General features: G+C 34.7%; 2 protein-coding genes across 6 annotated transcripts in view; one reads left to right on the forward strand and one right to left on the reverse strand.

The window, feature by feature from the left end:
- LOC108904616 overlaps positions 1–11,483 on the reverse strand; it is a 48,760-nt gene extending 37,277 nt beyond the window's left edge. For all 3 annotated transcript variants that reach the window (XM_023455040.1, XM_023455039.1, XM_023455038.1), the window contains exon 1: positions 11,328–11,483. The gene's annotated coding sequence lies outside the window, so the exon portion shown is untranslated. The remainder of the gene's footprint in view (positions 1–11,327) is intronic.
- Positions 1–26,209, forward strand: part of LOC108904615 (tyrosine-protein kinase transmembrane receptor Ror) — a 92,015-nt gene extending 65,806 nt beyond the window's left edge. The window contains exons 2-18 of one of the 3 annotated variants that reach the window (XM_018707244.1): positions 12,105–12,185; positions 12,329–12,510; positions 12,563–12,710; positions 13,114–13,162; positions 15,664–15,969; positions 16,039–16,310; positions 16,364–16,468; positions 18,383–18,527; positions 18,587–18,666; positions 18,726–18,844; positions 18,903–19,098; positions 19,152–19,363; positions 19,421–19,517; positions 21,725–21,860; positions 21,922–22,054; positions 22,117–22,312; positions 24,860–26,209. In XM_018707244.1, the coding sequence (XP_018562760.1) occupies positions 12,105–12,185; positions 12,329–12,510; positions 12,563–12,710; positions 13,114–13,162; positions 15,664–15,969; positions 16,039–16,310; positions 16,364–16,468; positions 18,383–18,527; positions 18,587–18,666; positions 18,726–18,844; positions 18,903–19,098; positions 19,152–19,363; positions 19,421–19,517; positions 21,725–21,860; positions 21,922–22,054; positions 22,117–22,312; positions 24,860–25,215 (2,813 nt within the window). In that variant the 3' untranslated portion in view covers positions 25,216–26,209. Of the gene's footprint in view, positions 1–12,104; positions 12,186–12,328; positions 12,511–12,562; positions 12,711–13,113; positions 13,163–15,663; positions 15,970–16,038; positions 16,311–16,363; positions 16,469–18,382; positions 18,528–18,586; positions 18,667–18,725; positions 18,845–18,902; positions 19,099–19,151; positions 19,364–19,420; positions 19,518–21,724; positions 21,861–21,921; positions 22,055–22,116; positions 22,333–24,859 lie in introns of all 3 variants that reach the window. The other 2 variants (XM_023455036.1, XM_023455037.1) reach the window with 2 other exon arrangements.
- The last annotated feature ends 527 nt before the right edge of the window (positions 26,210–26,736 follow it).

The following is a 26,736-nucleotide window of genomic DNA, read 5'->3' on the forward strand; positions in this document are numbered from 1 at the left end:
GCTTTTTAGGTCGGCCGCTTCCTTCTTTTCTTGTTACACTGCCCGTTTCACGAAAAACATTAACACAACGCTGAACTGCACTTTGAAAAATTTTGTACTCAACAACGCCGGGAAATTGATTTTGAAATTCTATGAAACATTCCTCAATAGAATACTTCCATATTCCATCAATCTTGCGTCCATTTCTAAAGTAGGACTCTATGATAAACACTTTTTGTTCTTGAGAAAACACCATTTTAAACGCTTTTTAAAACGAAAATATTCAAATTGATAGCGGCGATATAGCGCTTTGACAGATGACGTTTAAGTTCATTTGCTATACGCTACGCCCTACGTCCAAATTTTCAGAACCAACTTGACCACGTTTTTATTTGAACGCTCGTCATTTAGCATCTGTAGTGATAAATTCAGCTTGCCGAAACAAAAAGTCGCGTCCAACTCTGTATTTCCTGGCCTACAAAGTAACTCATGGTATTGTTCATTTTCAAGTTTAAATTGATATTTAATATGCCTGGATTATACAGGAGCAGACGAAATTATCTATTTAAATTTATACATCTTTGACAGCGTTGCCAAATTTGACATTTTTCTTTCATAGTTCGATACTTTTCTCACTTTGCTAAAAAAAAAGGTATACCGTAAATCAATCGATCTCTTGTAACGTTTTTGAGAAAATTGAATTTTATTAACAACATACATTTATTGTATGTATTTCTTATTAATATTTATGCTGAAAGTGCAGTGATGTAAAGTACAATTATTAGATGTTGCTGTTCCGGTCAATTTAGGAAACATACCGAATGTTTGTGTTATCAATAATATTGGGTTCGTTTCTGGAAGTTTCAGGTTGGTTTTGTTTGTTTTGCACATAATCTGTTGTGTTTACTTTATTCTGAATAGCGTTTTCGATATAACTTTTACGGGAGGTAGATTTCCATCCCTGTGTTGCTTCAAACTTGTGAAATTTCCACCTCCATCTATCAGTAACGTGGTTAAAGTCCTGCGGTAGCAGTGACCGGGAAATTCTGTTGGGTAAGGTAATTTTAGATAGGTATGTAGCTATTTTACAAGGAATATTTCCTATTGAATGCATTCCGATAGGTTGACTGGTACTTAATACGAATAACCTGCGATGTGTGACATTTTTTGGACGTAGGGTTAAATATTTTCTATACAATTCTAAATAAACTACTCATGGCGACATGCATCACCCAAGACAATTACTAGTATAACCTACAAAGTATTAAATTGCCAAAATATTCATTGCTGCCGCTAAAAATGATCGAAAATAGTACCTTCATAGCAAGATAATGGTGATTCTGATAAAAATTTGCCTACTAAAAACTCTGATATTCTTTGTTTTGCATCCCTCAGATTTTTTTCTCTGAAAAAGTTATTCATTCATTGATTTCTTCCTCATTTTGACGTCCTCAAAACGTCAAAAACTTTTGTTGACTGTTAACTTGTGACATATACCTACTTTACTGAGCTCTTTGTTACTTTGTTACAAAGTACTTTGTTGTTGTGTATTTTTTTTCCTTTGTGATAAACAATATGACGCTCGACCTCTACAAATACATACACAAATTTAGGCTTTTATTCTGTATATTTTTTACTTAATTTTGAGCCCATAAAATTCAAGTCAGTCCCGATTTTTGAAACAGGCATGTGTTTGGTCTAATTTCTCCGGATTATCCTTTTCGATCTAGATCTAAAGCTAAAAACTAATCGGAAATAGATATTTTCTACAGGGGCAGTACAAAACATAATTTGAAAGCAACATATACAAAAATGAATTAGAAAAATACGAATGAATTAAGATATAAAAAATATACCATAGGAAAAGATTATAAAATATATATTTTATAAATAAAACACAAATACGTAAATAAAAACTAAAAAAATACCTTGTTTCAAGCGTAATCAGAAAATTTCAATCAGAAAAAAAGTTTATATAAACGTTGTACAGAATAAACTACAACATTAATTTGGAACATACAGGGCGCTGAGTAGAAACGGTACACGCCAAAGATTACATTTTTTAAATGAAACACCCTGTATATTTTTAAACATATGGATTTCCGGGGAAATTCTATATATGGCAATATAAACAGTTTATCATTTTAGTACAGGGTTGCCAAGTTATGTAGAAAATTCTTCGAATTTTGGAAAAAGCATGACCTCGAAGAAGTTGTATTAACTTTCAACTACTAACACTTGGAACAAAAATATTTGACAGAGTTAAAGGCAAATATTAGGCAAAGACTCCTATATTAGCTAATATCGATATTTGCAAAGGACATTTTTTTTATAATACGATCATTTTTAGAAAGTTTAAACTTGGTTTTCTAAAATTTTTCAAATGGACACCCTGTCTTTTACTGTTCTGTTTTATTCACATATTGATCCACTTTAACTTTTATTAAGCATGTTCTATATCTAAAATTGTTAGTTTTTAAGATACAGTGACATTTCTAAAAAAACTTAATTTTTATTATTTTATAGAATACCACAAATAAATATTAAATAATAAAATTAACTCAAAATGGAATGATAAATTATGGACTGACAGGTTGACACAATCTGACAGTTTTTTCCAAAGCCATTTCGTGTGACCGAAAACAGTAAAGAAATGTTGCCATATTTTAAAAACTAACAACTTTAGGTGTAGAACATACCTTATAAAAGTTGAATTGGACTGATATGTGAATAAAATAGAACAATAAAATACAGGGTGTTCCATTTGAAAAATTTCAGAAAATCAAAAATCAAGTTTAAACTTTCTACAGCTGATCGAATTATAAAAAAATGCCCTTTATAGAATATCGATATTAGCTAATATAGGAGTCTTTGCCTAACATTTGTCTATAACTGTCAAATATTTTTGCTCCAAATGTTAGTAGTTGAAAGTTAATACAACTTCTTCGAGGTCATGTTTTTTCCAAAATTCGAAGAATTTTCTACATAACTTGGCAACCCCGCACTAAAATGTAAAACTGTTTATATTGCCATATATAGAATTTTCTCCGAAATCCATATGGTTAAAAATATATAGGGTGTTCCATTTAAAAAATGTAATATTTGGCGCGTCCCGTTTTTACTAATCGCCCTGTATGTTTCAAATTAATTTCGTCCTTTAGGTTTTTTGATTTTGTACAACTTTTTTATAAACTTTTTTTCTGTATTATGAATAGCAAGGGAGTTATTTTACTTTCTCACACTAATGGCCCACCTTGTATGTATTAGATTTTAACTTGAGCTCAATTTTTCCGTTTTTTTTCAAATTTTTTTGGTGATGAAAAACGGTTTTTTCCTGATGCTCATTTTTTTTTCAGGAATTTTGAACCTCTAGCCGTATCGTGGTATCGTGACGTCACCAGATCGACCGGACAACCCTCTCGTTTATCGTTAATAGTATTACAAAGTAACCATATTAAATGATAAAAGGGCTGGGAATTCGTTATATCCCTCGCTCTGTGTCTGCTCTTGTTGTTTAAAACTGAAAACGGGCAATGTTGTGCTCCTAGAAACAAACAGAGATAAAGCAAGCAATAACTTCGTCTTATATGACGTTTATACGACGTGTCGACGGGCTGGAGTAATGCTCGATAAATACACCACTCGGGATCTTGCGAGAAATTGGAACAAACACATAAATGAACGTATCTGTACGCTTTATGCGAAGTGTTTATTGAACTTGTGGGGGAAATCAAACGGATTTTGTTTATTTCCCGCGTTTTTGTAACGTTTTGGAAACATAGCCTTGTTTTCTTCTATTCCGTTCGTTGTCCTGGCGAAGATTTCCAGGATTCGCGTAGTTTTTTTTATTTAATTGGCAGTCATGGGCGCCGTTTAAGGGGGGGCGGGAGGTGGCACAGAACAATTTAGTTTTAAAAAAGGTTATTAATAGATTCGAGCAACTACCCTAGCCACAATTTAGATAAATATTTATTATCAGCTGTTTAATATTGTTGGGGCAAGTAGCCCAAAGGGTATAGTCCAATTAAATGGGCCTTTAAGTCGTAATTTTGGTCAACTTGCTTGAATTTTTGATATAAGTTAGTTTGAGATATGTAATAACAATAAGTGACAGTAATTTTTTTTTCAACCCCCGGCCAGGGGTGAAAAATGATAAAATAAAGGGGTTTTTCAAGATAACTAAACAGGGGTAAGAGCTAGAAAAAAGTTTTTTATAAAAGTTATAGAAAATGATCTATTGGCTAGGGCGGCTAGAAGTTAAAGAACCCCTTTATTTTATCTTTTTTCACCCCTGGCTGGGGGTTGAAAAAAAATACTGTCACTTATTGTTATTATATCAAAAATTCAGGCAAGTTAACCAAATTACGATTTAAAGGTCCATTTAATAATTGGACTTGGTAGTTATTTCCTACAATATCAGCAGTTATATCTGGAATTAGATATCTTTCGCTTGCCTAGTTATCTCGTATTGAGTTCACTTGATAAAATGTTTTGGAAAAAAAATTGAATTTGAACTAGCTTCAAACCTTTACAATAAAATAAAAATACAAGAACTAATCATAGAATATATGCTTTTAACAAGAAATCATAAGTTCTTCATAAGAAAAATAAAATTTATTATAACTTTAACCATTTAACTTTGACAGCTTCTTGAAGGCTATTATTCTTAGGACACGTTTTGGTTTTATTAACCTTCTACCTCCTACCATTGCTGCCATAGTAAAGTTGCGCAAACTTCTGTTAATTTCCTTCAGTGTAAAGATATCCCCTCTGTAGACTACTGAAATTTAACTACTGAACTCTTGTTAATTTTACTTATTACCCCCGTTATTTTGTATACTACAAAATCGTCAATTAATACATATTGTCTCTGATTTTTTTCTACGTATAATGTATGTGTATTCTCATATTTTAAATTTGCCCCAGCATCCCCTTAACATTTTTGCAGATTTTTCCCAGAAATATTTCACGAAAACTGATTATAGTGTACGGAATCCTTTACCATTACCACCGTAAAGCGTCCCATACACCTCCAGTTTAAATACCACGCCCGTCGCCACACCTTTGAGTAAACAATTCCAAAATGACCCCGTGTATAGCCAAATTTGTAGATACATCAAACACACCTCACAGTTTACGTCAACGATTATTTCTGGAGTAACTTTTACGATACCGCGAGGAACGGTCGGACTTTATGTATTAATAATAAAATTATTATTTATATAAACTATCCCTCTGATTATTTTTTCGGGCTGTTGCGTTTGGGTTGGAACCGTACTGTAAACATTGACATATCGTGTGCTCTGCAGAGACGTGTCGGGTCTATTTTTATGCGGCCATATATAATAAGTGTCAAGGGGAGGCGTGAGCGATGTAAAAATTGTGTTTCTGGGTAAGGGGAAGGGAGGAGGGGGTCGATCGGGGGCCTAGGTCACCTTCCGCTTACACAATAGTTCATCCATCGTGGTTTTAACGTCGCCTGTCGATTGTTTTTGTTATTTGGTATTTCCGACGCTTGTCGGAAGAATATTTTCCGAGTTGTTGTTAAAACACACGTCCCGGTACGTAAACGGTAAAACGCGTCTCTGTAAACGTCCGTCCTGTCAATCGTGCCAACTTGGCAAACAAGCGGGAGTCTTGATTTTTGTTGTTTTACGGTTTCCAATTATTATACAGTCTATATATATATATTGTTTTACTGCTGTGGGACGCCAGCGATTGCGAAACCCACTCCTCGGCAGCCTACCTGGGTCATCTTGAGGTGGGCGGCGGCGTCCGAGATAGCTAAAGAAGTACGGTTGCCTACAAACTTTGACCTTGAGTTGTCCAATGGCATTGCGGCATTTCTGAGACTAGAATACGTCATCGATCAGAGGCAAAAAAATTGTTTCAATTTACTAAGTCTAGTTTTTTGATAGTTGATTACAGTAATTGTGTACACAAACATACTGTGGTCAGTCAAGCGAAACTGAGAACAAGTGTCTCAGGTACACTATCAAAGTTGACTGACCAGCTCTCTCCCCACATTCAGCTGACTGACTGACATAACTTTTAATTATATGCAATATAGAATTTGTATAACGATTTTCAGCTTTAGTAAATTCATTTTATTACCTATAGGTACGACAACTTTGATAGTGTATCTGAAACACCATTTCTCCAGTTCGTTTCACTGACCATAGTATGTATGTGTACGCAACTACTGTAATCAACTGTCCAAAAAACTAGCCTTCGTAAAGTCAAACAATTTTTTTGCCTCTGGCTCTCCGTCTAGAACTTTTAAGAATGAAATACCACTCGATTTTTCATTCAAGATCTCCCATCACTATTTATAAGAGAGTGGTTAATATTTCCCGCACTCAAGAACTCATCTTGCATGATATTTGCTACGTGTCGAGAACTAAAAGTATTCGAGTACTTTCAGCAAGTATACGAGAACAGCCAGTACTTTTAAGAATAGGGTAGTACTCAATTTTTCATTTGAGTTCTGCCATCACTAAGCAAAATATGCATCGGCCGTTACGTGAGAGCGATAAAGGAAGTCATAGAAATCTGTGCGATAGAGAAAGATGGCTATAATGAAGGCGTCTAATAGTCACCGCCCATTTCGCCCTTCCACAAATAAGATCCACTTCTTATTTGTGGAAGGGCGAAATGGGCGGTGACTATTAGACGCCTTCATTATAGCCATCTTTCTCTATCGCACAGATTTCTATGACTTCCTTTATCGCTCTCACGTAACGGCCGATGCATATTTTGCTTAGTGATGGCAGAACTCAAATGAAAAATTGAGTACTACCCTATTCTTAAAAGTACTGGCTGTTCTCGTATACTTGCTGAAAGTACTCGAATACTTTTAGTTCTCGACACGTAGCAAATATCATGCAAGATGAGTTCTTGAGTACGGGAAATATTAACCACTCTCTTATAAATAGTGATGGGAGATCTTGAATGAAAAATCGAGTGGTATTTCATTCTTAAAAGTTCTAGACGGAGAGCCAGAGGCAAAAAAATTGTTTGACTTTACGAAGGCTAGTTTTTTGGACAGTTGATTACAGTAGTTGCGTACACATACATACTATGGTCAGTGAAACGAACTGGAGAAATGGTGTTTCAGATACACTATCAAAGTTGTCGTACCTATAGGTAATAAAATGAATTTACTAAAGCTGAAAATCGTTATACAAATTCTATATTGCATATAATTAAAAGTTATGTCAGTCAGTCAGCTGAATGTGGGGAGAGAGCTGGTCAGTCAACTTTGATAGTGTACCTGAGACACTTGTTCTCAGTTTCGCTTGACTGACCACAGTATGTTTGTGTACACAATTACTGTAATCAACTATCAAAAAACTAGACTTAGTAAATTGAAACAATTTTTTTGCCTCTGCACTTTCGACTATTCTCGTTGTTCTTGAATACTTGCTGAATGTACCCAAATACTTTTAGTCTTCATAGTTGCCAGGCTACCTGACAAAATATCAGACGAGATGTGAGTTTTCGAATGCGGGAAATATGAATTTAAATCAACTACTGATTTAGCATTAAATGAATCAGAAGAATTTGAATACCTTTCGTTCTCGGTGGTNTTTTTTTGATTTGAAATATTTATTTTTTCACCTTATTTTTACTTAATATCGAAAAAGCACCCTAATTTTCAATCGAAAATTCTCACGTCAAAATATCTGCTTTTTTAAAAACGTCGGTGGGCTTTTTCTTCGTTGAAATCTCTACTTTCTGATTTCTATAGAAATTTTTTTAAAACTCGTTTTGTTATTAAATGGTAAATATCTCAAGAAATTAATGATTTTAGCTGTAGGGAATGCTTTATAAAAATGAAAGAACATAAAGTGTATTTTCAGTTTTTAAAATAAAATACAGGGTGATTCATTTAAAAAAATTGAGAAAATTATGTGTTCGAGTTTTGGCTCGCCCTATATTCAACTGTTGCAATAATAAAGACATAGCACTTTCTCGTAAAATTGTACCAATATCAAATAGTTATGGCTGCAAAAAATTATTGTTAAGTTGTTCTGTTTAGGGTATACAGGACGTTGAAATTGGAATGATTCTCGTATACAATTAACTATAATTTTTGAAATACCCTGCATAACATAATTAAACCCTATATTGGAAGCATGGGAGAGGTGAGGTTAATCTAAATTTGAAATAATATATAGGGTGTCCCATTTAAAAAATAGTATGTTTGGTTCATCCTGGTAATACGTAACACCCCGTATATACGAAAATAATTTTAAAATGTGCGGTTTTAAGTCGGTACAATTTTTGTAAATAACTTTTTTTGATATCTTCTATAATAACGGAGATATCGTACTTCAACGCACTGTATTTCCTAATTTTTAATAAAAAAGTTATAACAATTTCAATTTTTTAATCGTTAATTTTTATGATTTAACACCAAAACAATTTTTTTCTATGCCATTCGATTGATTATTTGAAATAATGAAAAGTTGCTTTGTGAAATTGTTAACTCTTTTATTAAAAATTAAAAAATATATCAATTTCTCTGAAAAAATAGTTTACATTTTATAGAGTAGATTGAAAAAAAGAATAACAATTCATTCATTTTTGTGCTTGTTATTTTTAAATTTCTGAAATCATCGCTTAACTTCTAGTCCCCCTGACTATTATTTTTAATAGTAAAGAAAAAGCTAATAGACCATTTTTATGTAGAATTTTATGCTCTACAATTTTTATAATAAACTTTTTCTAGCTCTTACCCCTTTTGAATTATCTTGAAAGACCCCTTTATTTTATCTTTTTAAAAAAATCATTTTTGTTATACAGGGTGACATAGAAAAAAGTACATTGCATAGTGCCACACAATAGGGTCTGCAAGGCCTTCGGTTAAAAGATACGGGGTGTTGAATTTTATTTTTGTTTGGGTTTTTTTTTAATATCTTAGCCAGAGACGCAAGAAATGGATAAAATGTGGTATCCAGGGGTTTTTTATCATGCTAAATTCAAATATGATCTTAGTTTTGTGATTACTGATAGAGGGCGCTACATACAGGGTTCCATATCTATTGAATCGGTCCTAACTTTTTTGCTATACACTGTATGTCATTTTCGACTGAAAAAAATTTGTTATCCCTTCTTTATACGTAAGAAAGGTATACCTTGTCCAAGTCGCTAGAAGCAATGGTTCCAGTACAAAAGCCGACAATGCACGCAAATTATTCAAAAAGCGCCAAAGTAACATTTGCAAAAACAATGATAAATAACAATTAAATAATGTGTCATAATGACACTTGTCAAACTAATATAATAATTGTTAGAGGTATTTTGTGTTCTTGATTAAGTTTTTCATTGGTTTTCTCACTGATTATTCAAAATTGCTTTCAAAAATGGTTCGCTACACTTTTGAAGAATACAGGGACATGATTATGTGTTACGGCGAAGCTAGATCAAATTCTTACGAAGCTCAACGTATCTATCGAGAAAGATATCCTTTAAGACAAGTTCCTAATGTTCGAACATTTATTGATGTGCATAGGCGTTTGGGAGAAGATGGCTGTTTTAGAAAACCAAAATTGAATAGTGGGGTTTCCAGAACTCGTCGCACTGTGCGAAACGAAGAAACTGTTTTACGAATGGTAGAAAATAATCCGAGAACAAGCACCAGGAAAACAAGTTCAGCGGTGCGAAACCTTAACCGTGAATCAGTTAGACAAATTTTCAAAGAACAACTTCTTCGCCCATATCATTTCCAAAAAATTCATTCACTATTGGAACATGACTTTGTTCCTCGTGTACAATTTTGCGAATGGTTTCAAAACCAAAGAGAAAACATTATTTCATCAATTTTGTTTACTGACGAAGCTAGTTTTAGTCGTGATGGTATTCTGAACCTACATAACATGCACCATTGGAGTGATGAAAATCCTCATCAAACTATAATTCGGAGTCACCAATATGGGTTTTCTATTAATGTGTGGGCAGGTATAATCGACAATTACTTAATTGGCCCATTTCGATTGCCCAATCGATTGACAGGTGCACTGTATCGAAATTTCTTGGAGAATGATTTAAACACATTATTAGAGGATGTCCCATTGGCCATTATTGGAAGAATGTATTACATGCATGATGGGGCGCCAGCTCACTTTTCTCGAGTGGCAAGGGAATATTTGGACAGGAGATTTGGAAATAGGTGGATTGGTCGAAGGGGGCCTGTACCCTGGCCAGCTCGTAGTCCCGACCTTAATCCCCTCGATTTTTCATTTTGGGGATTTATGAAAAATGAAGTTTATGCTGTAGAAATACATAATGAAGAACAATTATGGATAAGAATTATGGAATCGGCAGATAGATTTCATAATAACCTAGGAATATTTCAAAGATGCCGTCAATCATTAAGAAGAAGAATGGAAAAATGTATTGAAGTACAAGGGCAACAATTTGAACATCTTCTAAAAACTTAATGTTTTGTTTTAATTAATCATATTTTTCATCATACCATTAAAATTTAATTGTTGAAGTATTTATCATTGCTTTTGCAAATAAAAAAAAATTAAAATTCAACACCCCGTATCCTTTAACCGAAGGCCTTGCGGACCCATGTTCATAGGAACTTTTTTTCTTGTTTTATTGTCCTCTGTTGTATGACACTATGCAATGTACTTTTTTCTATGTCACCCTGTATATCTCAAAACTAACATATCAAAAATTCAGGCAAGTTGCGATTTAAGACCTGTATTTTTGCTCTCTAACTTACAAACATACTCATTGTTAAAACTCTCGACCTTCTTTCGCAAATTTTGCAATTTGTAGGCAACCTCCTACTTTACCGACCTTGGGTGGCGTCCACGGCCTGCTTAAAGAAAACACAAGTTCGTTTTCTGACAGGAATTAAAGGTCGTGCTGCCTTTTTTCGTTTTAGTTTTACTTGTCTTTCACATAGGATCGAAAGTAAAATTTGGAGGCAAATTTTCGAACATCCTGTGTATTGTAAATGCTGAAATTAATCTCCATTTGTGTTGGATCGTCCACAACAAAGCTTGAGCACGAGAATTTATGAAAATTGGGCCAAATCTGGCGGCGCGACCTTCAATCTCGGATTTTTATAAGCGTTCCCGGTGGCACATGCCTCCCGATTTTCAGAAAACGCTCCCAATAAAATGTGTGTGTTCGTGTGTCGGTCGGTTCCCCCTTAAATAAACTAAAACTTTACGCGTTTATAAATATTTGGGTTAGCAATAACATCTCCGTGGCAAACGTGGAATTACTCAAGCCTGTTTGACAGTTGAAAGTATTTTTAGTAATTAACCTTACTACTGCACACCGTTGTCCGACTGGGGTGTCACTCGGCCAGCGCTAAGACTTACTTTGGGGTTTTCTAGACTTCCGCGGAACCAGCTTTATTCGTCCATATCGCAGAGACGCCGTGGTCCGGTCGGTTTTTGTTTTCTCTGCACACCCGAGCGTCTTTGTCGCCAGTCTATTGTTCCGCGACGATTTTTAGGTTAAGCCACACGCACGCACACCCCGCACCACACTTGGCCGCGGTTATCTCTTTACTGAAAATGCCGGGGAAAATGAGTTTTTCACTCGACGTTGCGGCCGTCTCTGTTTCCTCCGCACTTAGCGCGTCTTACGGCGGACGTTCAGCAAAATAATCGCGGGATGGTATCGTTCGTCTACATGTTTATATCTTTAAAATCTAGATGCTAAATATATCGGCGATTTATTTTGGGAACGCTTGCGTTCGAACCGGGCGATTCTAGCCCCTGCGTCCTCGTCCCCAGAGCGGGTTTTGGCCGGTCGGCAATTAGAGGAAACGTGCTGTATTAATTTTTATGTTGTTTTTATTGCAAATTATGTTAATTGGCATCTACAGTACCCACTGTTGTGTAATGGGTGGTATTATGGGACACCCAGCTACTTGTTCGCTTTTAAAAATGACATTGCAAGCCATTTTTTTCGTCTCCTACACTCGAAAACGAACCTCCCACATTTTCTTGGTAATAAACTTCTAGTTGTGCAAAACTAATAAAAAAATAATTCATTTCAAATTGAATAGTCGTCTTAAAACGGTGCTCTCAGTCAAATATCATTTAAATTTGTTTTAAAACTTGAACTATATATTTGTACTTCTATTTCAGCACTTACAACCTCGACGGTGGACTATGAAGACTACGATGAAGAGATCGAAGACCTATCGAACATCAACTCAACGTCAAACGGTGAGAAATCTTGAGACACTTCTACAAACGCATGCCTACGGTTCATTTGAACTACCGTTCGCACATCGTCCGCGAAACCCACGCAACTACCGCGAATTAGACCTACTGGCGTGGACATTGTAAATACGTTGTTTCGCTTCCAGGGACGTTGGTGTTCACCAGGGAGCTGACGAACCTCACTAGGGAGTCCGGCAAGATGGCCAAGCTGATCTGCGAGGCGCAGAACCTGGACACGAACAACACCAACGGCAGAGTTGGTTTCGTTTGGAAGTTGAACGAAGTGCCTGTAGAGACGGACGATAGGTTCAAGATCAGGAACGTCAAGGTGCGTGTGGTGTTAAGTAAGCATGGTTTTTGTTGATTTTTTACGGTTTCAGGTCAAGGATCACGTGTTCAGGTCGACCCTGAGGGTGACAAAACTGGAGTACTTCGACAGGGGGTTCCTGGACTGCATAGCGAGCAACGGCGTGGATAAGGTCAAGTCTTCCGCCTTCTTGGAGATTAACCAGGAGTTGCACAAGTGGGGTGAGTATAGATTTACGTTTCGTCGTAAATCTTGCAATAGCGTTGTGTGTGACAATTACGAGATTTATGCGGTGCCTTTCGGAATGAAAAATAATAGGAGTTGATGCGTACGGGCAAATATTTAGACTGCAAATTTCGGGATTTCTTTCTGTCGGAGTGAAACATTTACGTTGGGATGTAAGTTTTAATTCAACAATGGCAGTTTATTTTATTACGTGTTTGTATAAGAAAGTTGTTTATGCCAGGGGAGTAATTTAGTACCTGGGGAGTGATAAATAGCGAATATAATAGTTCTATTATTTAAATGCGGGGAACTGCAGGAGTTCCAAACATTTTCTCCGTTTTTTTTTTATTATAATCGTGGCAATCTCTTGAACAGCAACGTAACTATTTGTATTTTCAGGCAGCACAGACGTCAACACCCTCAAAATTGCCAGCACGCATCCAGACGGGTAAGTTAGTTGTCAAGATTTTTATACAAATTACGGTTTTGAGGTGATTTTTGTCTAAAAAACTCGTAGAAGTTGAATAATATTTTTTTTACCAGCATGTAGAACTACTCAAAACAAATATTCTATTTCTTAAATAACCTCCGGGTATTCAAAATAAACGGCAGAGAAACCTGATGTTAATCGTCTTTTTTAAATGTTTTCTTGTATAATCGTGATAGTTCTATCGAGGATTTTGACTAATTTTTGGTTGAATAATTTCGCTTGTAATGGTCATTTACAGCAGTAATGAGTTGATAGTTTACGGGGAGTGTTGTCAGACTGCTGCTGCATCCCATATACTGAAAAAAAATTAAAAGAAGAAACAATTTTCATGAATTTTTAGTGATTTTCGAAAGGTCGTATCACAGTGTAAAATGGTCGTATCGAAATAAGAAAAAGATAAGATATATTTTTTTAATTCTTTTGTTTTTTTCTTAAATTTAAACTCTAATGCAAAATTGTAAGAAAAGTCGAGAAAAATTTTTCTTTTTATTTTGATAATTATTGCTTACACATGTTCCTTTAATTTTTTCCAAAACTGATCATTTGGAACAGAAAAACGGTTGCATCGACTTGTCAATTTACAGCGTAATTGTGAGTACATTGAACACTGAAAATTTATCTCTTAGTCTTTTCATAAATATTTGTAAATTAGTGGTAGACTTTTTAAAAAACCGTAAGAATTTTTTTTGTACATTTTTCAAATTGATGTCACGGATGGACAAAAATTTTTTCTTCGAAAATCATGACAGGCCCTTGTACAGAATTTATTCAAGTTTCCAAAGAGTGACCGCAAAAAAAGCCATTTTTCCGCCTGTTTTTGAGACTTTGACAGGGGCGACAAGGAAAAACCTAAAAATATTCTAAAAAGTCCAAATACTCGTCATGAAAAGTGAAAATTAGCATCACTCTCAGTTTTTCGAAAATCACCCTTATTTAGGGGTTGAAAAGACAAAAAAAGTGAACAAATTAAGAATCGTCAACAGTCGTAAAACCCCAAATATTTCTAAGTTGTTATCAAAATAATATGAACGTGAAAATATCTAATTTCGTATTTGATACAGTCTTGTCCGGATTGAAAATCAACCCTTAATATCTCTGAAGGGGTGAAATCATCCCCTAAACGCCTAAAAATGCAAAAAATACATTAAAAGTAACAATTTCTTTCCTTTTTCTTTTATAAGTGATAATTGAACCATTATAATAACCCACAATCACTAGATCCGAAGGAAAATTCCCCTAAATGAGGGTAAAACCACCCCTAAGTTCAACCATCGGCTTTAAAGTACATAAAATAGTTATAATGCATGAAAAAATTAATGTTTCGAAATACATTCATTAGAATAATTTATACACAAGTACTCCCATACATTATCAATCATTTTAAAAAATAATCATCTCTCAAGGGGTAAAATCATCCCCCAAATATACATAAATTGTAAACAATGTGAAAAAAATTATCATACTTGATGTTTGACACATGAATAAATTGTAACTATTAATATATTTTTTGCATTTTTAGGCGTTTAGGGGATGATTTCACCCCTTTAAGGATATTATGGGTTGATTTTCAATCCGGACAGGACCGTATCAAATACGAAATTAGATATTTTCACGTTCATAATATTATTTTGATAACAACATAGAAATATTTGGGGGTTTACAACTGTTGACGATTCTTAATTTGTTCACTTTTTTGTCTTTTCAACCCCTAAATAAGGATGATTTTCAAAAATTTTCGATAAACTGAAACTGTCGTCTCTGTCAAAGTCTCAAAAACAGGCGGATTTTGCAGTCACTCTTTGCCTTTGGATTTACTATGGAACAATTTCTTGCAAAGTATCGATGATTAAAAACAAAAGTGTTAATTTTCATTCAACCATCGATATCTCGGCAACCAATAGTGGTATGGAGATCTCTAAAAAATCAAATTGAAGCTGAATAAATAAGATAACTGGTGCTTGTATTGATTGAATTTGAATAAATTTTTTAAATCTGTTGACGGTTATAAGAAAAAAAAATTTGAAAATTTTTTCTCAAGGTATTTCGTTTCATTGCGGGATAACCATAGCTCAAAACAATTTTTTGTGTAAACATTGTGAAACTTAAAGCTTCAAAACGCTTTCTTTTTTATCTCGATACGACCATTTTTCACCGAGATACAGCTTTTCAAAAATCACTAAAAGATTAATGAAAACTTTTTATTCCTTTAATTTTTTCTAGTAGTATATAATATGGGTTTTCCCTTACGGGTTCACCCCTAACCGCCATCATTTATTCGGGTTCTGGAAAAGAGCAGCTTTAAAATTTTTCAAAAAACCGTGTTTGCAAAAAGTGTTTATTTTATTATTATGAGTTTTACCCGCAACAAAAAATTTGACCCTGTATATGTTCCGCAAATCATTTTAATTAATATCCTCAATTACACCGACTTAACTCACTATTTTATTCGTTTTAACCAGTTTCGGGGAGATAACGACCTTCCTCCCCAACACCATTGTCAAATCCCACACCGACCCCTACCTGTCCACCGCGGGCGCCAAGACGAAGACCTTCTCGGCCCCCATCCAGTTCGACCTGGACTCGTCGGGCAAACTGACCGACAACGTGCCCATCTACAACAACTCGGAGCCCTTCTGCCAGCCCTACAAGGGACGGAGGTGCAGCCAGTACCTCGAGGGCAAGTACGTCTTCGTCCAGCCCCCCTACACCCAGCAGGAGATCGAGGCCAAGCTGGACGCCGCCTTCTTAGTCATATCTCAGAGCAAGTACGTGAATTCTTTGAAAATTTAATTCGGTTGGACGTTTGAACTACTGCGAATTCTTCCATTTTCCAGCGACATATCCCCTAGCTGTAACAAATTCGCTCAGCCCAGCATCTGCTTCTCGGCCTTCCCCCTGTGCAAGGACCCCCAGCAGATCAACATGTACCAGACGGACCACCTCCACGAGTTCCGGGCCGTGACGGCGGAGTCCCGACACAAATTCAAGTCCATCCGCGCGAAACTGAGGAATTTCCTCAGGCGTATCTGCCGGGACGAGTGTATATTGTTGGAGAACGAGCTGTGCAGCAAGGAGTACTCCATAGCCAAGAGGCATCTGTTGATCGGTAAGCGACCGTTGGCGAGGTAGAGATTCGATTGTTTGAGAGTTTTCCCGCAGGTCAGATCATGGACCTGGAGGAGTGCGAGCAGCTGCCGTTGGAGAGCGAGGTCAGTTCGACGCACTGCCTGTCCCTGGGGGTGGGAGACTTGACGTTGAATAAGGGTGTGTATGCTTTGCGTTATATTTGAAGGGGTTTTAGAGTAATTGCGTAATTATTTTTAACTCGACGTAAATAGACGGAAAACTATAAATTTTGTAGTCCAAGCATTTTGTGACGGCCTAATTTTAAATTTACAGAAATTATCACCTGGGCAAAATTTTTTTGTTTGAAAAATTGAAAAATATTGATTGTTTTTGGATATACAAATATCAATTTTTTTTTAAAAAAAGGTTCTCTCGAAAATTGGTTAGATCTTCTCAGCGGATGGTCCTACAGTAACGATTTTCAGTTTATTTTCTAAAGAGTTGTATTACCAGGCTATTAAATAATTTTTACGATTTTATTCATTTTAAGGGAATGACTGAAGATATTGCACTTTTTTTTAATTTTTGAAGGAATTTATCCAATAGCATTGTTTCCCATTTTTTTAAATTTTGAAATATTCAACATGAGTTTTATGATTTTTTTAATTTTGATTTTATGCTTCAAGCATATACGGCTGGGCGCATTACAAGATGAAGAGAGAGATAGCTGCTATGAAAGTATATGCTATCTCTCTATCCCACGTGATGGGAACAGCCTACCTCAGGTAGTATATACTCGAAGGTTTTCTGAAAAAAAAAGCGAAAATCATATTAATTATGATGTAATTTGTGGAAGTTTGTACATTTGAACTACTTTTTTTGGCATCTGCACACACAATCGTTTCTAACACACAAATAATTGTAATTTACAATAATCAATATTGTTAGTTTTTTTTGTTAGTAACTTCCTAACTGTTGTTAAATTTGATATATTTTTTTATTTTTGAAAGATTTATTCAGTTGTTTCACTAGTACACTTGCTTCATGACTTTTTGAATTTAGATTGTTTTATCAAAAATAATCCTATTATGATGTAAATGGAGTTTGTACATTTGAACTACTTCTCTAGCGACTGCAACATAATCGTTTCCAACAAAACAATTTTTGGACACTAACAACTATTTCAATATTTATTTTATGAAAATGACTTTCAAAGAAAGAAATGACAAGAAACTATTAAATAATATTTGCCGTGTTTTGTATTTGAGGTTAAGAAATTAGACAGAAACTACTAAACGATAGGTCTGTTCCAACAAGAGTCAGGGATTGGCTCCGAACCGTTCGAAATGCGTTCTAAATGTGTCTTCAGTGAATATTTCACAAGAATTAGTTGGATGCACATTTCTAACAGTTCGGAACTAATATTTTCCGTATGTACTTATATTTAAGGTTAGGAAATCGGGCATAAACTATGAAACGATGTATATTTGAAGTTAGTAACTACTAAATGATATTTTACGTGTGTTTATTATTTAGTAGTTTCTACCTGATTTTCTAACCTCAAATAATATGTCGAATATCGTTTAGTAGTTTCTGTCTGATTTCCTAACCTCAATTCTGAAATTTAAAATGGACAGAATTCTGTGTCTTTAACACTTTTAAAGTAGCTTCACATTCTAAATTTTAGTTATAAAATGGTTTAGATTGTGGTTTTCTATCTCTTTATTTAATAACGCTTTTGTTTTTTTTTATATGTACAGCTTATAATAATGGAAACACAAGTTGTATTTCATTGTATTTTTTGTTGTTAAATTTCAGTCTGCAAAAACATTATATTTAACAATTTAAAGAGTAATTTTTTTTCGTAAATGTATTCTATATATTTTGAAAAAGTACATGCCAAAGTGACTAGTCGTTACCTACAATATTAAAAATTGGCGATTACTAAACCTATAATAAATTATTACGCTTCTTTTCTTTGAAAACGTTGCATTATAGTCACCACACTTGTACGACACTACAGAAATATGTGGTGCCTATGGGACATTTGAACTAAAAATTTTAACGTTATGTCACTAGACAACTTCTCTTACTTTTTACCCCGTTTTTTAGAGGAGAAATGCTATTGGGACCGGGGCCGACTGTACAGGGGGGACCAAGACAGGGCGGTGACCGGCGAAAAGTGCCTGCGCTGGTCCCACCAGTTCCACATGCCCCTTTCCGACTACCCCGAACTGGCAGGCCACAATTATTGCAGGTATTATTCGGTTTTCCGACATTTTTTGCATAAATATGTATTTTTGTACGTTTTTCTAGGAACCCCGGCGATACGGAGGACGAACCTTTCTGTTACGTCGAGCAGAACAGGAAAGAGACCTGCGGAATATCGAAATGCGGTACGTTTAAGCAAAATATACATTTTTTTGGCCGCTAACTAGAAAATCCTTGATTTCAGTGTACATTTACGGCATATACGTCCTGGCCATAGCCGTGGTCATCGGCTTAGCCCTGGGCATCGTCTTCGCGTACTGCTACTGCAAGCGACGGGGCAAAGTCGCCAGGAACCTTCAAAATGTAAGTCGCCGACGTTATTTCTCTCCGGCAACGCTGCATTAACACTGTCGTTTGTTAGAAGGACCTGCCCCAGGTGAGCAAGAACATTTACGGGAATCCGGGACCGAGCTCGCCCATGGAGCTGAACACGCTGCTGCCCAGCGTCCCGCCGCAGAGGAACCACCACGGTTCGAACAAGAACGGGTTGCAGACGGTGCCGCAGTACACGTACAAGGAGGTCAGGTTCTTGGACGAGTTGGGAGAGGGAGCTTTCGGTGAGTCGCGTCGTTTACATCGTCGTTTCGGGTTTTCAAGTTTCGTTTTGTAGGAAAAGTGTACAAAGGCGAACTGAAGACGAAGACGGGCAAGATATTCGTGGCGGTGAAGTCGCTGAAGGAGAACGCCAGCGCTAAGACGCAGGCGGACTTCCAGCGGGAGATCGAGTTGATCTCGGAGCTGAAGCATCCGAACATCATCTGTCTCCTGGGGGTCGTGATGAAGCAGGAGCCCATGTGCATGCTGTTCGAGTACATGTCGGAGGTGAGCGTCTTCGAACGTGACGGGCTTGAGCCTTTTTTATAGGAATTTCTTTCTCAGGGGGACTTGCACGAGTTCCTGATAGCCAACTCGCCGGAGGAGGGCAAGTGTCTGACGCACGACCAGTTTTTGGACATGGCCATCCAGATCGCTCAAGGTAGGCAACGGTTTTCTAGAACCGGTTATATATCGTGAAAAACTGGTACGATTTTTATAAATTTTTGAGCAAAAATGCCTTGAAACTGAATTTGTAGTAATTCGGTGACAATTTTTTAATTTTAAAATTATTTGTAAATGGAATAACAACTATAGAATTGGGAGTGTAAATATAGAATTTTTTGAAGGCGAGTAGTCTGTTGGATGTCCTTAAGAAATGGGAAAAGTTGAAATTGAGGTTAAGAAATCAGACTGAAACTACTAAAGAATTTTGTATTTGAGGTTAGGAAATTAGAGAGGACCTACTAAACGATGTTTCATAATTGAGGTTCGAAAATCAAACCTACTAAACAATACACATTGTTTGGAATTACTAAACTAACTAAACAATGTGACTTATTTTGTATTTGAGTTTAGGAAATCAGACGGGATCTACTAAAAAATAGTCGACGTATTTTATATTTGAGGTGAGAAAGTTTGACGGAAACTACTACAGTATATTTCACCTATTTTGTATTTGAGGTTAGGAAATCAGACAGGACCTACTAAAAAAGTTGACATATTTCATATTTGAGGTGAGAAAGTTTGACGGAAACTACTACAGTATATTTCACCTATTTTGTATTTGAGGTTAGGAGATCAGACAGGACCTACTACTAAACAATAGTTGACTTTTTGGGGTGAGAAAGTTTGACGGAATTGACCTGTTTTGTATTTGAGGTTAGGAAAACAGACAGGACCTACTAAACGATATTTGACGTGTTTCGTATTTGAGGTTAGAAAATTGAACTGGAACTACTAAACAATATGTGACCTATCTTGTATTTGAGGTTAAGAAGTCAGACAGGACTTACTAAACAATAGTTGACATATTGGGGTGAGAAAGTTTGAAGGAAACTACTAAAGAATGTTTGATCTATTTTGTATTTGAGGTTAGGAAATCAGGCGGAAACTACTAAACGATTTTTGACATATTTCATATTTCAGGTTAGAAAGTCAGGCAAAAACTAGTAACCACATTCTTTTTATGTGGGAAGTTGTCTTAATTTTATTGTTTTGAAAGGAACGTTAATATTTTTTTAGTGTGTTTGACTTTTTATCATTTCAGTGTCACTTCTTTAAATCTGATATAAAATTTTCTACGTTTTTCAAATTGTTTATAAAATTCGAGCCGTACAGAGGAAACAGTTCAATTAATCAGTCCAGTTTGTAGTATTTTGTAATTTGTGGAAGTTCGTACATTTGAACTATTTTTCTAGCATCTGTAAAGACAAATAAATACACAATCAATATTTTGCTAAAGCTTTTTTTTTGAGTTAGTAACTTCCCAATTGTTATTAAGTTTCATATATATATTTTTTTAATTTTTGAAGGAATTTATCCAGTTACCGCAAAGGGTTGTTTCCCATTTTTTTAAACATTTTTTGAAATATTCAACACATGTTTAATGATTTTTTTAATTTAAAAGATAAAATCATATGACAAAGTAAGAATCATAATTTGTGAAAGTTTGTACATTTGAACTACTTTTTTGGCATCTGCCCACATAATCGTTTCCGACGCATATAATTGTAACTTGAATGGTCAATAAATATTTTGTGTTTTTTTTTTTTTGAGTTAATAATTTCCTAGCTGTTGTTAAATTTGCAAATTTGTTTATTTTTAAAGTTTTTATCCAGCTACTTGGGTAGGATTGTTGTCCATTATTTTTATTTTTTTTTAAATATTGATTTATGACTGAATTTGGATTGTTTTATACAATAAAATAATCGTATTAGGACGTAGATGAAGCTTGTACATTTGAACTACTTCTCTAGCATCTGCAGAGACAAATACAAATCGACTGCAACACACAAATAATTGTTTCATTAAAGTTTTTTTTAGTTTTTTCTAAATGTTACATTTGAAATTTTTTTCATATTGGAGAATTTTATCTAACTAGGTAACAGACTTGTTTCCCATTTTTTTAAGTCAATTTTTTCGAAATATTTAACATGTATTTAGTAATTTTTTATTTTTGTTCTTTTTTTTCAAAAAACGTAAAGTTTGTGTACACTATACAGTTTGTACATTTGAACTACTTTTCTAACATATGTAAAGACAAATACATAAGCATTCCATGATTCCGCAGTTATAGCTAGCGATGTTTTAACAGCCTTTGAGTTGTGAAAAAAAACTTGTTTCTACCATGACGTTTGCATCTTCCAGGTATGGAGTACCTCTCGGGCAACCATTACGTCCACAGGGACTTGGCGGCGCGCAACTGCCTGGTATCCAAAGATTTAGTAGTTAAAATTAGTGACTTTGGCCTCAGCAGGGACATGTACAGCTGTGATTACTATAGGTGGGTCGAAACGTAAAAAATACCGTTCAAAAAAAAATTCTCTCGATTATTTGAATTTCAGGGTCCAATCTAAGTCTCTCCTGCCGGTGCGGTGGATGCCGCCCGAGTCCATCCTGTACGGGAAGTTCACCACCGAGAGCGACGTCTGGTCGTACGGCGTCGTCCTCTGGGAGATCTACAGCTACGGCCTGCAGGTACGATCGGCTATAACGCCCCTTTGTGTTTTTTTTTTCCAACCCCCCTTCGCCTTTTCCAGCCTTACTACGGCTACAACAACCAGGAGGTGATCAACATGATACGGTCGAGGAAGCTGCTGCCGTGTCCCGACGCTTGCCCCAGCTACTGCTACGCCCTCATGGTGGAGTGCTGGGCGGAGCAGGCCAACAGACGACCGAATTTTAGTGAGATCGCTCACCGTTTGAAGGTGTGGAAGCAGAGCGGATCAACAAACGGTTAGTTCAATTCATTGAAGGTAAATTTTGATTTTTTTAGTTGGGCCGGGCTTACTAACTGCTATGCCTCTTCGCCGGACTAACAGTAGGTCAGTTTTTGGTGGCGGGGAGTTTTGATTCCGAGGGACGGGCGAAATTTTCTGAAAATCACTCTTTAAAACAAAATAAACAAATAAAATTGAGTCAATAAAGTTTTTATGTATTTTTTATTCTTGAGGAATTTTTTTCAGCCACTTCAATAGAGAATCTGTCTTTTTATATTTTTTAAAAATTATTAATACTTGTTTCTTCATTTCTTGATTTTCGTTTTTTTATGCAAACAATTCATACATTTGAACTACTCTTCTAGCATTTGTAGGAGCATTTTATAAACTGCTTTTTTATTGTTTCTTGCTTATTTTTTAATGTTTTTTTGAGATATTTAACATGTTCATTTTTTGAATTTCGATTTAAAAAAAAGAAACTAAAAATCATATTGACAATTTGTGGACGTTTGTACATTTGAACTACTCTTATAGCATTTGTGCATTGTTAATTTGGGTTTTTTTAAATTCTTAAATAATTTTGTTCAGTTAGCTCAGTAGGGTTGTTTCTCACTTATTTTTAAATGTTTTTTAATATATTTAACACCTTTTCATTTTTTGAATTTCGGTTATTTTATACAAAAAAAAACTAAAAATCATATTGACAATTTGTGGAAGTTTGTACATTTGACTACTCTTCTAGCATTTGTAGAAGCATTATTAAATTTGTTTTTTTTTTTTAATTCTTAAACTATTTTGTTCAGTTAGCTCAATAGGATCGTTTCTCACTTTTCTAAATGTTTTTTTGAAATATTTTTTTCATTTTTTGAATTTCGGTTTTATACAAAAAAAAAAAACTAAAAATCGTAATGACAATTTGTGGAAGTTTGTACATTTGAACTACTCTTCTAGCATTTGTAGAAGCATTGTTAATTTGTTTTTTTTTAAATTCTTAAATAATTTTGTTCAGTTAGCTCAGTAGGGTTGTTTCTCACTTTTTTTAAATGTTTTTTGATATATTTGACACCTTTTCATTTTTTGAATTTCGGTTATTTTATACAAAAAAAAACTAAAAATCATATTGACAATTTGTGGAAGTTTGTACATTTGAACTACTCTTATAGCATTTGTAGAAGCATTATTAAATTTGTTTTTTTTTTAAATTCTTAAACTATTTTGTTCAGTTAGCTCAATAGGATCGTTTCTCACTTTTCTAAATGTTTTTTTTAAATATTTTTTTCATTTTTTGAATTTCGGTTTTATACAAAAAAAAAAAACTAAAAATCGTAATGACAAATTTTGGAAGTTTGTACATTTGAACTACTCTTCTAGCATTTGTAGAAGCATTGTTAAATTTGGGTTTTTTTTAAATTCTTAAACTATTTTATTCAGTTAGCTCAATAGGGTTGTTTCTCACATTTTTTTTAAATGTTTTTTTTTGAGATATTTAACACTTCAATTTTTTGAAATTCGGTGGTTTTGTACAAAAAAAAAACTGATAATCGTAATGACAATTTAAGAAGTGTATTCATTTGAACTACTTCTCTAGCATCTGCTGGGATAAATAGTATAATTAATACTCAAATACTTCCAATAACCAATATTTTGCATGTTTTTTTGTCACTGTAATTGTTTTTTTTTAATGTTGGAGAATTTTATACAGCTATCTTAATAGGGTTGTTTTCTTGGTTCCCATTTTTTTTTTTTATATTACACAACAAAGTTATTGCAACAAAATTTTCCATCAATATTTTTCCATTTTTCAAATGCGCATAGCTCCGTCAATTTTCATCGTATGATTTTTTTTTTTTATTTCAGAAAAATTTTATCCACCTGTACCTACTCATTTTTATTTACTTTAAACAAAGTAAAAATCCAATGACGAAATTTGAGTAAATTTGTAGATTTGAACTACTTTTCTATCTAGATAGAAATATATATGTATTTGATTTTTTTTTGTTTATAATTTTTTAATTGTTCAGTTTGAATTTTTTATAGGAGAATTTTCATTAGTTAACTTTTTAATCTATTTTTTTTTAATATGTAACATGTATTTCGCCATTTTTTACAATTTTTGCAGAAAAAGTAAAAAAAATCATGACGTGGCAGTTTGTACATTTGAACTACTCTTTTAATATCTATAAAGTCAAATACATAAGGATTGCATGATTCCTGTAATTATAATTAATTCTAAGTTACGTTTCCTGAATAAAGTGAGAATTTTTTTTCGGTTTTCACCAAATACAAAACACCAAAATCCAAAATTTACGACGACCATCGTATAATTTTCAAAATAATCACACTTTATTAAACATTAATATTTATACGTAGGTAGAAATAAGGAACTTTTTAAAATTTTTGCTTTGTAAGTCAATTGAATTAATAAAATGTATATAAAAAAAATTTTATCGATTCATCCGTTGGACCGCCTCAGCTTCACTTCCGCTTTGCTTGCATGCCTCCCTACCAAAATAACGCAACTATAACTTGCACGATTAACCCAAACAATTTTTTTTTTCTGAAGGAGCCTACTTCAAGACGGCCCCAACGCCCCTCAAGCACTCGCAGGGCTCCAAGTCCAGCCACACGTCGGACTCGCAGGCCACCTGCCCCATTATGGACGGCCAGGTCACATCCTTCACGTGGGAACGGGATAGGCACAAACCGGGCTCGAGCCGTCTCAACGACAGCCAGAGCAGCCTGACGTCGCGCTCGTCCAGCCTCGGCAACGCCACGCAGAGCACGAGCGTCAGCAATGAGGGCAGGAGGGAGAGACGGTCACGCAAGAACGTGGATTCGTTGGAGAGGCTCAACCCGAAGAATACGGTGGTGAGCAGCAGCGGCAACGGGGAGGGGATCGAGACCAAGATCAGCCTGTAGACGGGCGGACTGTGCGGGTTGTAAAAAGTGAATTGCGTTTTGGGTTTTTTATTTAAATCGTTTCGTCTCGGGGAATTTTTCGTTGAGTTTGGGAAGTTTCGTTCGAGGAGTTTGTGAGGGCTGAAATCCCTGAGCCTTTTTCTGAAGCGGTTGTAAATCGGTACAAAATTTTTTCGTAAATTAGAATTAGGCGAAAATTTTATTTATTTGCGAAATTGTAAACCATGATTTTCAACGGTTTTGTGTGTTGGCTTAGAAAGGGGGACAGGGTGAAGTTTTACGTTTTCGGATGAAAATATTGATTTTTTTGTGACGATTTGTGTAATTTGGTAGCTATGAAGTTTCTAAGGATTTTTTTGTACCTAAATCGCGTACAGGTTTTGTTCGACATTTTTTGGTGTATAATTTCGATTTAGACAATGCACCTGCAAAGTAACTAGTAAATTCAATTAAATCGGGCAATTTTTTCGGAGAATATCCTCATAGGTTTAGATTTTCAATTTTATTGGTGCATATTTTAACATTTTAATCCAATTTTTTGAAGAAATCGCCAATTTTCGAAAAATTTGTCCCGCAAAAACCGGTATCTTTGATTTATATCTGAATTTTTTAAATCGTTAGCCCAAGTTTTGTCATTCTGTATTAAATATCCTCAGCGATGTTTTGTAAAAAGTGATTTTTAATTTCGGCGCCTCAAAAATTATCGGTTTTTAGATCCAAAAAAAATATTATATAGGACTTTTATGTTACTTTGCAAATGCGTTAAGGTGGTTCTTTTTTTTTTAATTAGTCTAATATCAAATTTAGAACCCGAGGGTAAAATAGCTACCAATATGCGATGATTTTTTATTCTTGGATCCCAAATTTGATATTAATCGGACGGTTCTTAAAAGAGTTAGGGGGTGTACGCTATTAAAAGTAACACCCTGTATAGTTAGATTTTTTTAATGTATTTTTGTAAATAGTATTAAATAAAATATTTAAGTCTCATAATGCCAAATTTATATCATATTTAGATTGATTATTATTAATTATTATGTGGTTGTAACAATTTTTATATTTGATGTTTTCATTTTTTTTTTTCTATTATATTTTAATGTATTTAAAAATATGTTGAGTGTGTCTGTGTGAGTTTATATATGTATAAAAGGTATTATTAATAAAGAGGCATCTTTTTTAGTAGTTTTTTTATTCTCTATTTTATAGAAGTTCCTTCTTTTATCCTGATACAAAAACCTGAAAAGAAAGCTATAATTTCAATTGGAATTTAAATATTTTTATTTTTCTGAAAGTTCTGAATGTTATCCTGATATAAAATTTTAATGTTGTCAAATGTGGAGAAAACAAATCAAAAATACCTTCTCGACCTTCCGTTATCCTGATACAAAATATTTTCAAGTCTCCAAAAATTTTCGAGAACTTTCCGAAACTTGGAAACATTTTTTATCAGGATAACGGAAGGTTGGGAGGTATTTTTGTTCCTGGCATCTCGAAAAGCTTCGGAGACTTGAAAACATTTTG

The sequence above is a fragment of the Anoplophora glabripennis genome, unplaced genomic scaffold (genome assembly GCF_000390285.2).
Source record: "Anoplophora glabripennis isolate ALB-LARVAE unplaced genomic scaffold, Agla_2.0 scaffold294, whole genome shotgun sequence".
In the NCBI taxonomy this organism is placed as follows: Eukaryota; Metazoa; Arthropoda; class Insecta; order Coleoptera; family Cerambycidae; genus Anoplophora; species Anoplophora glabripennis.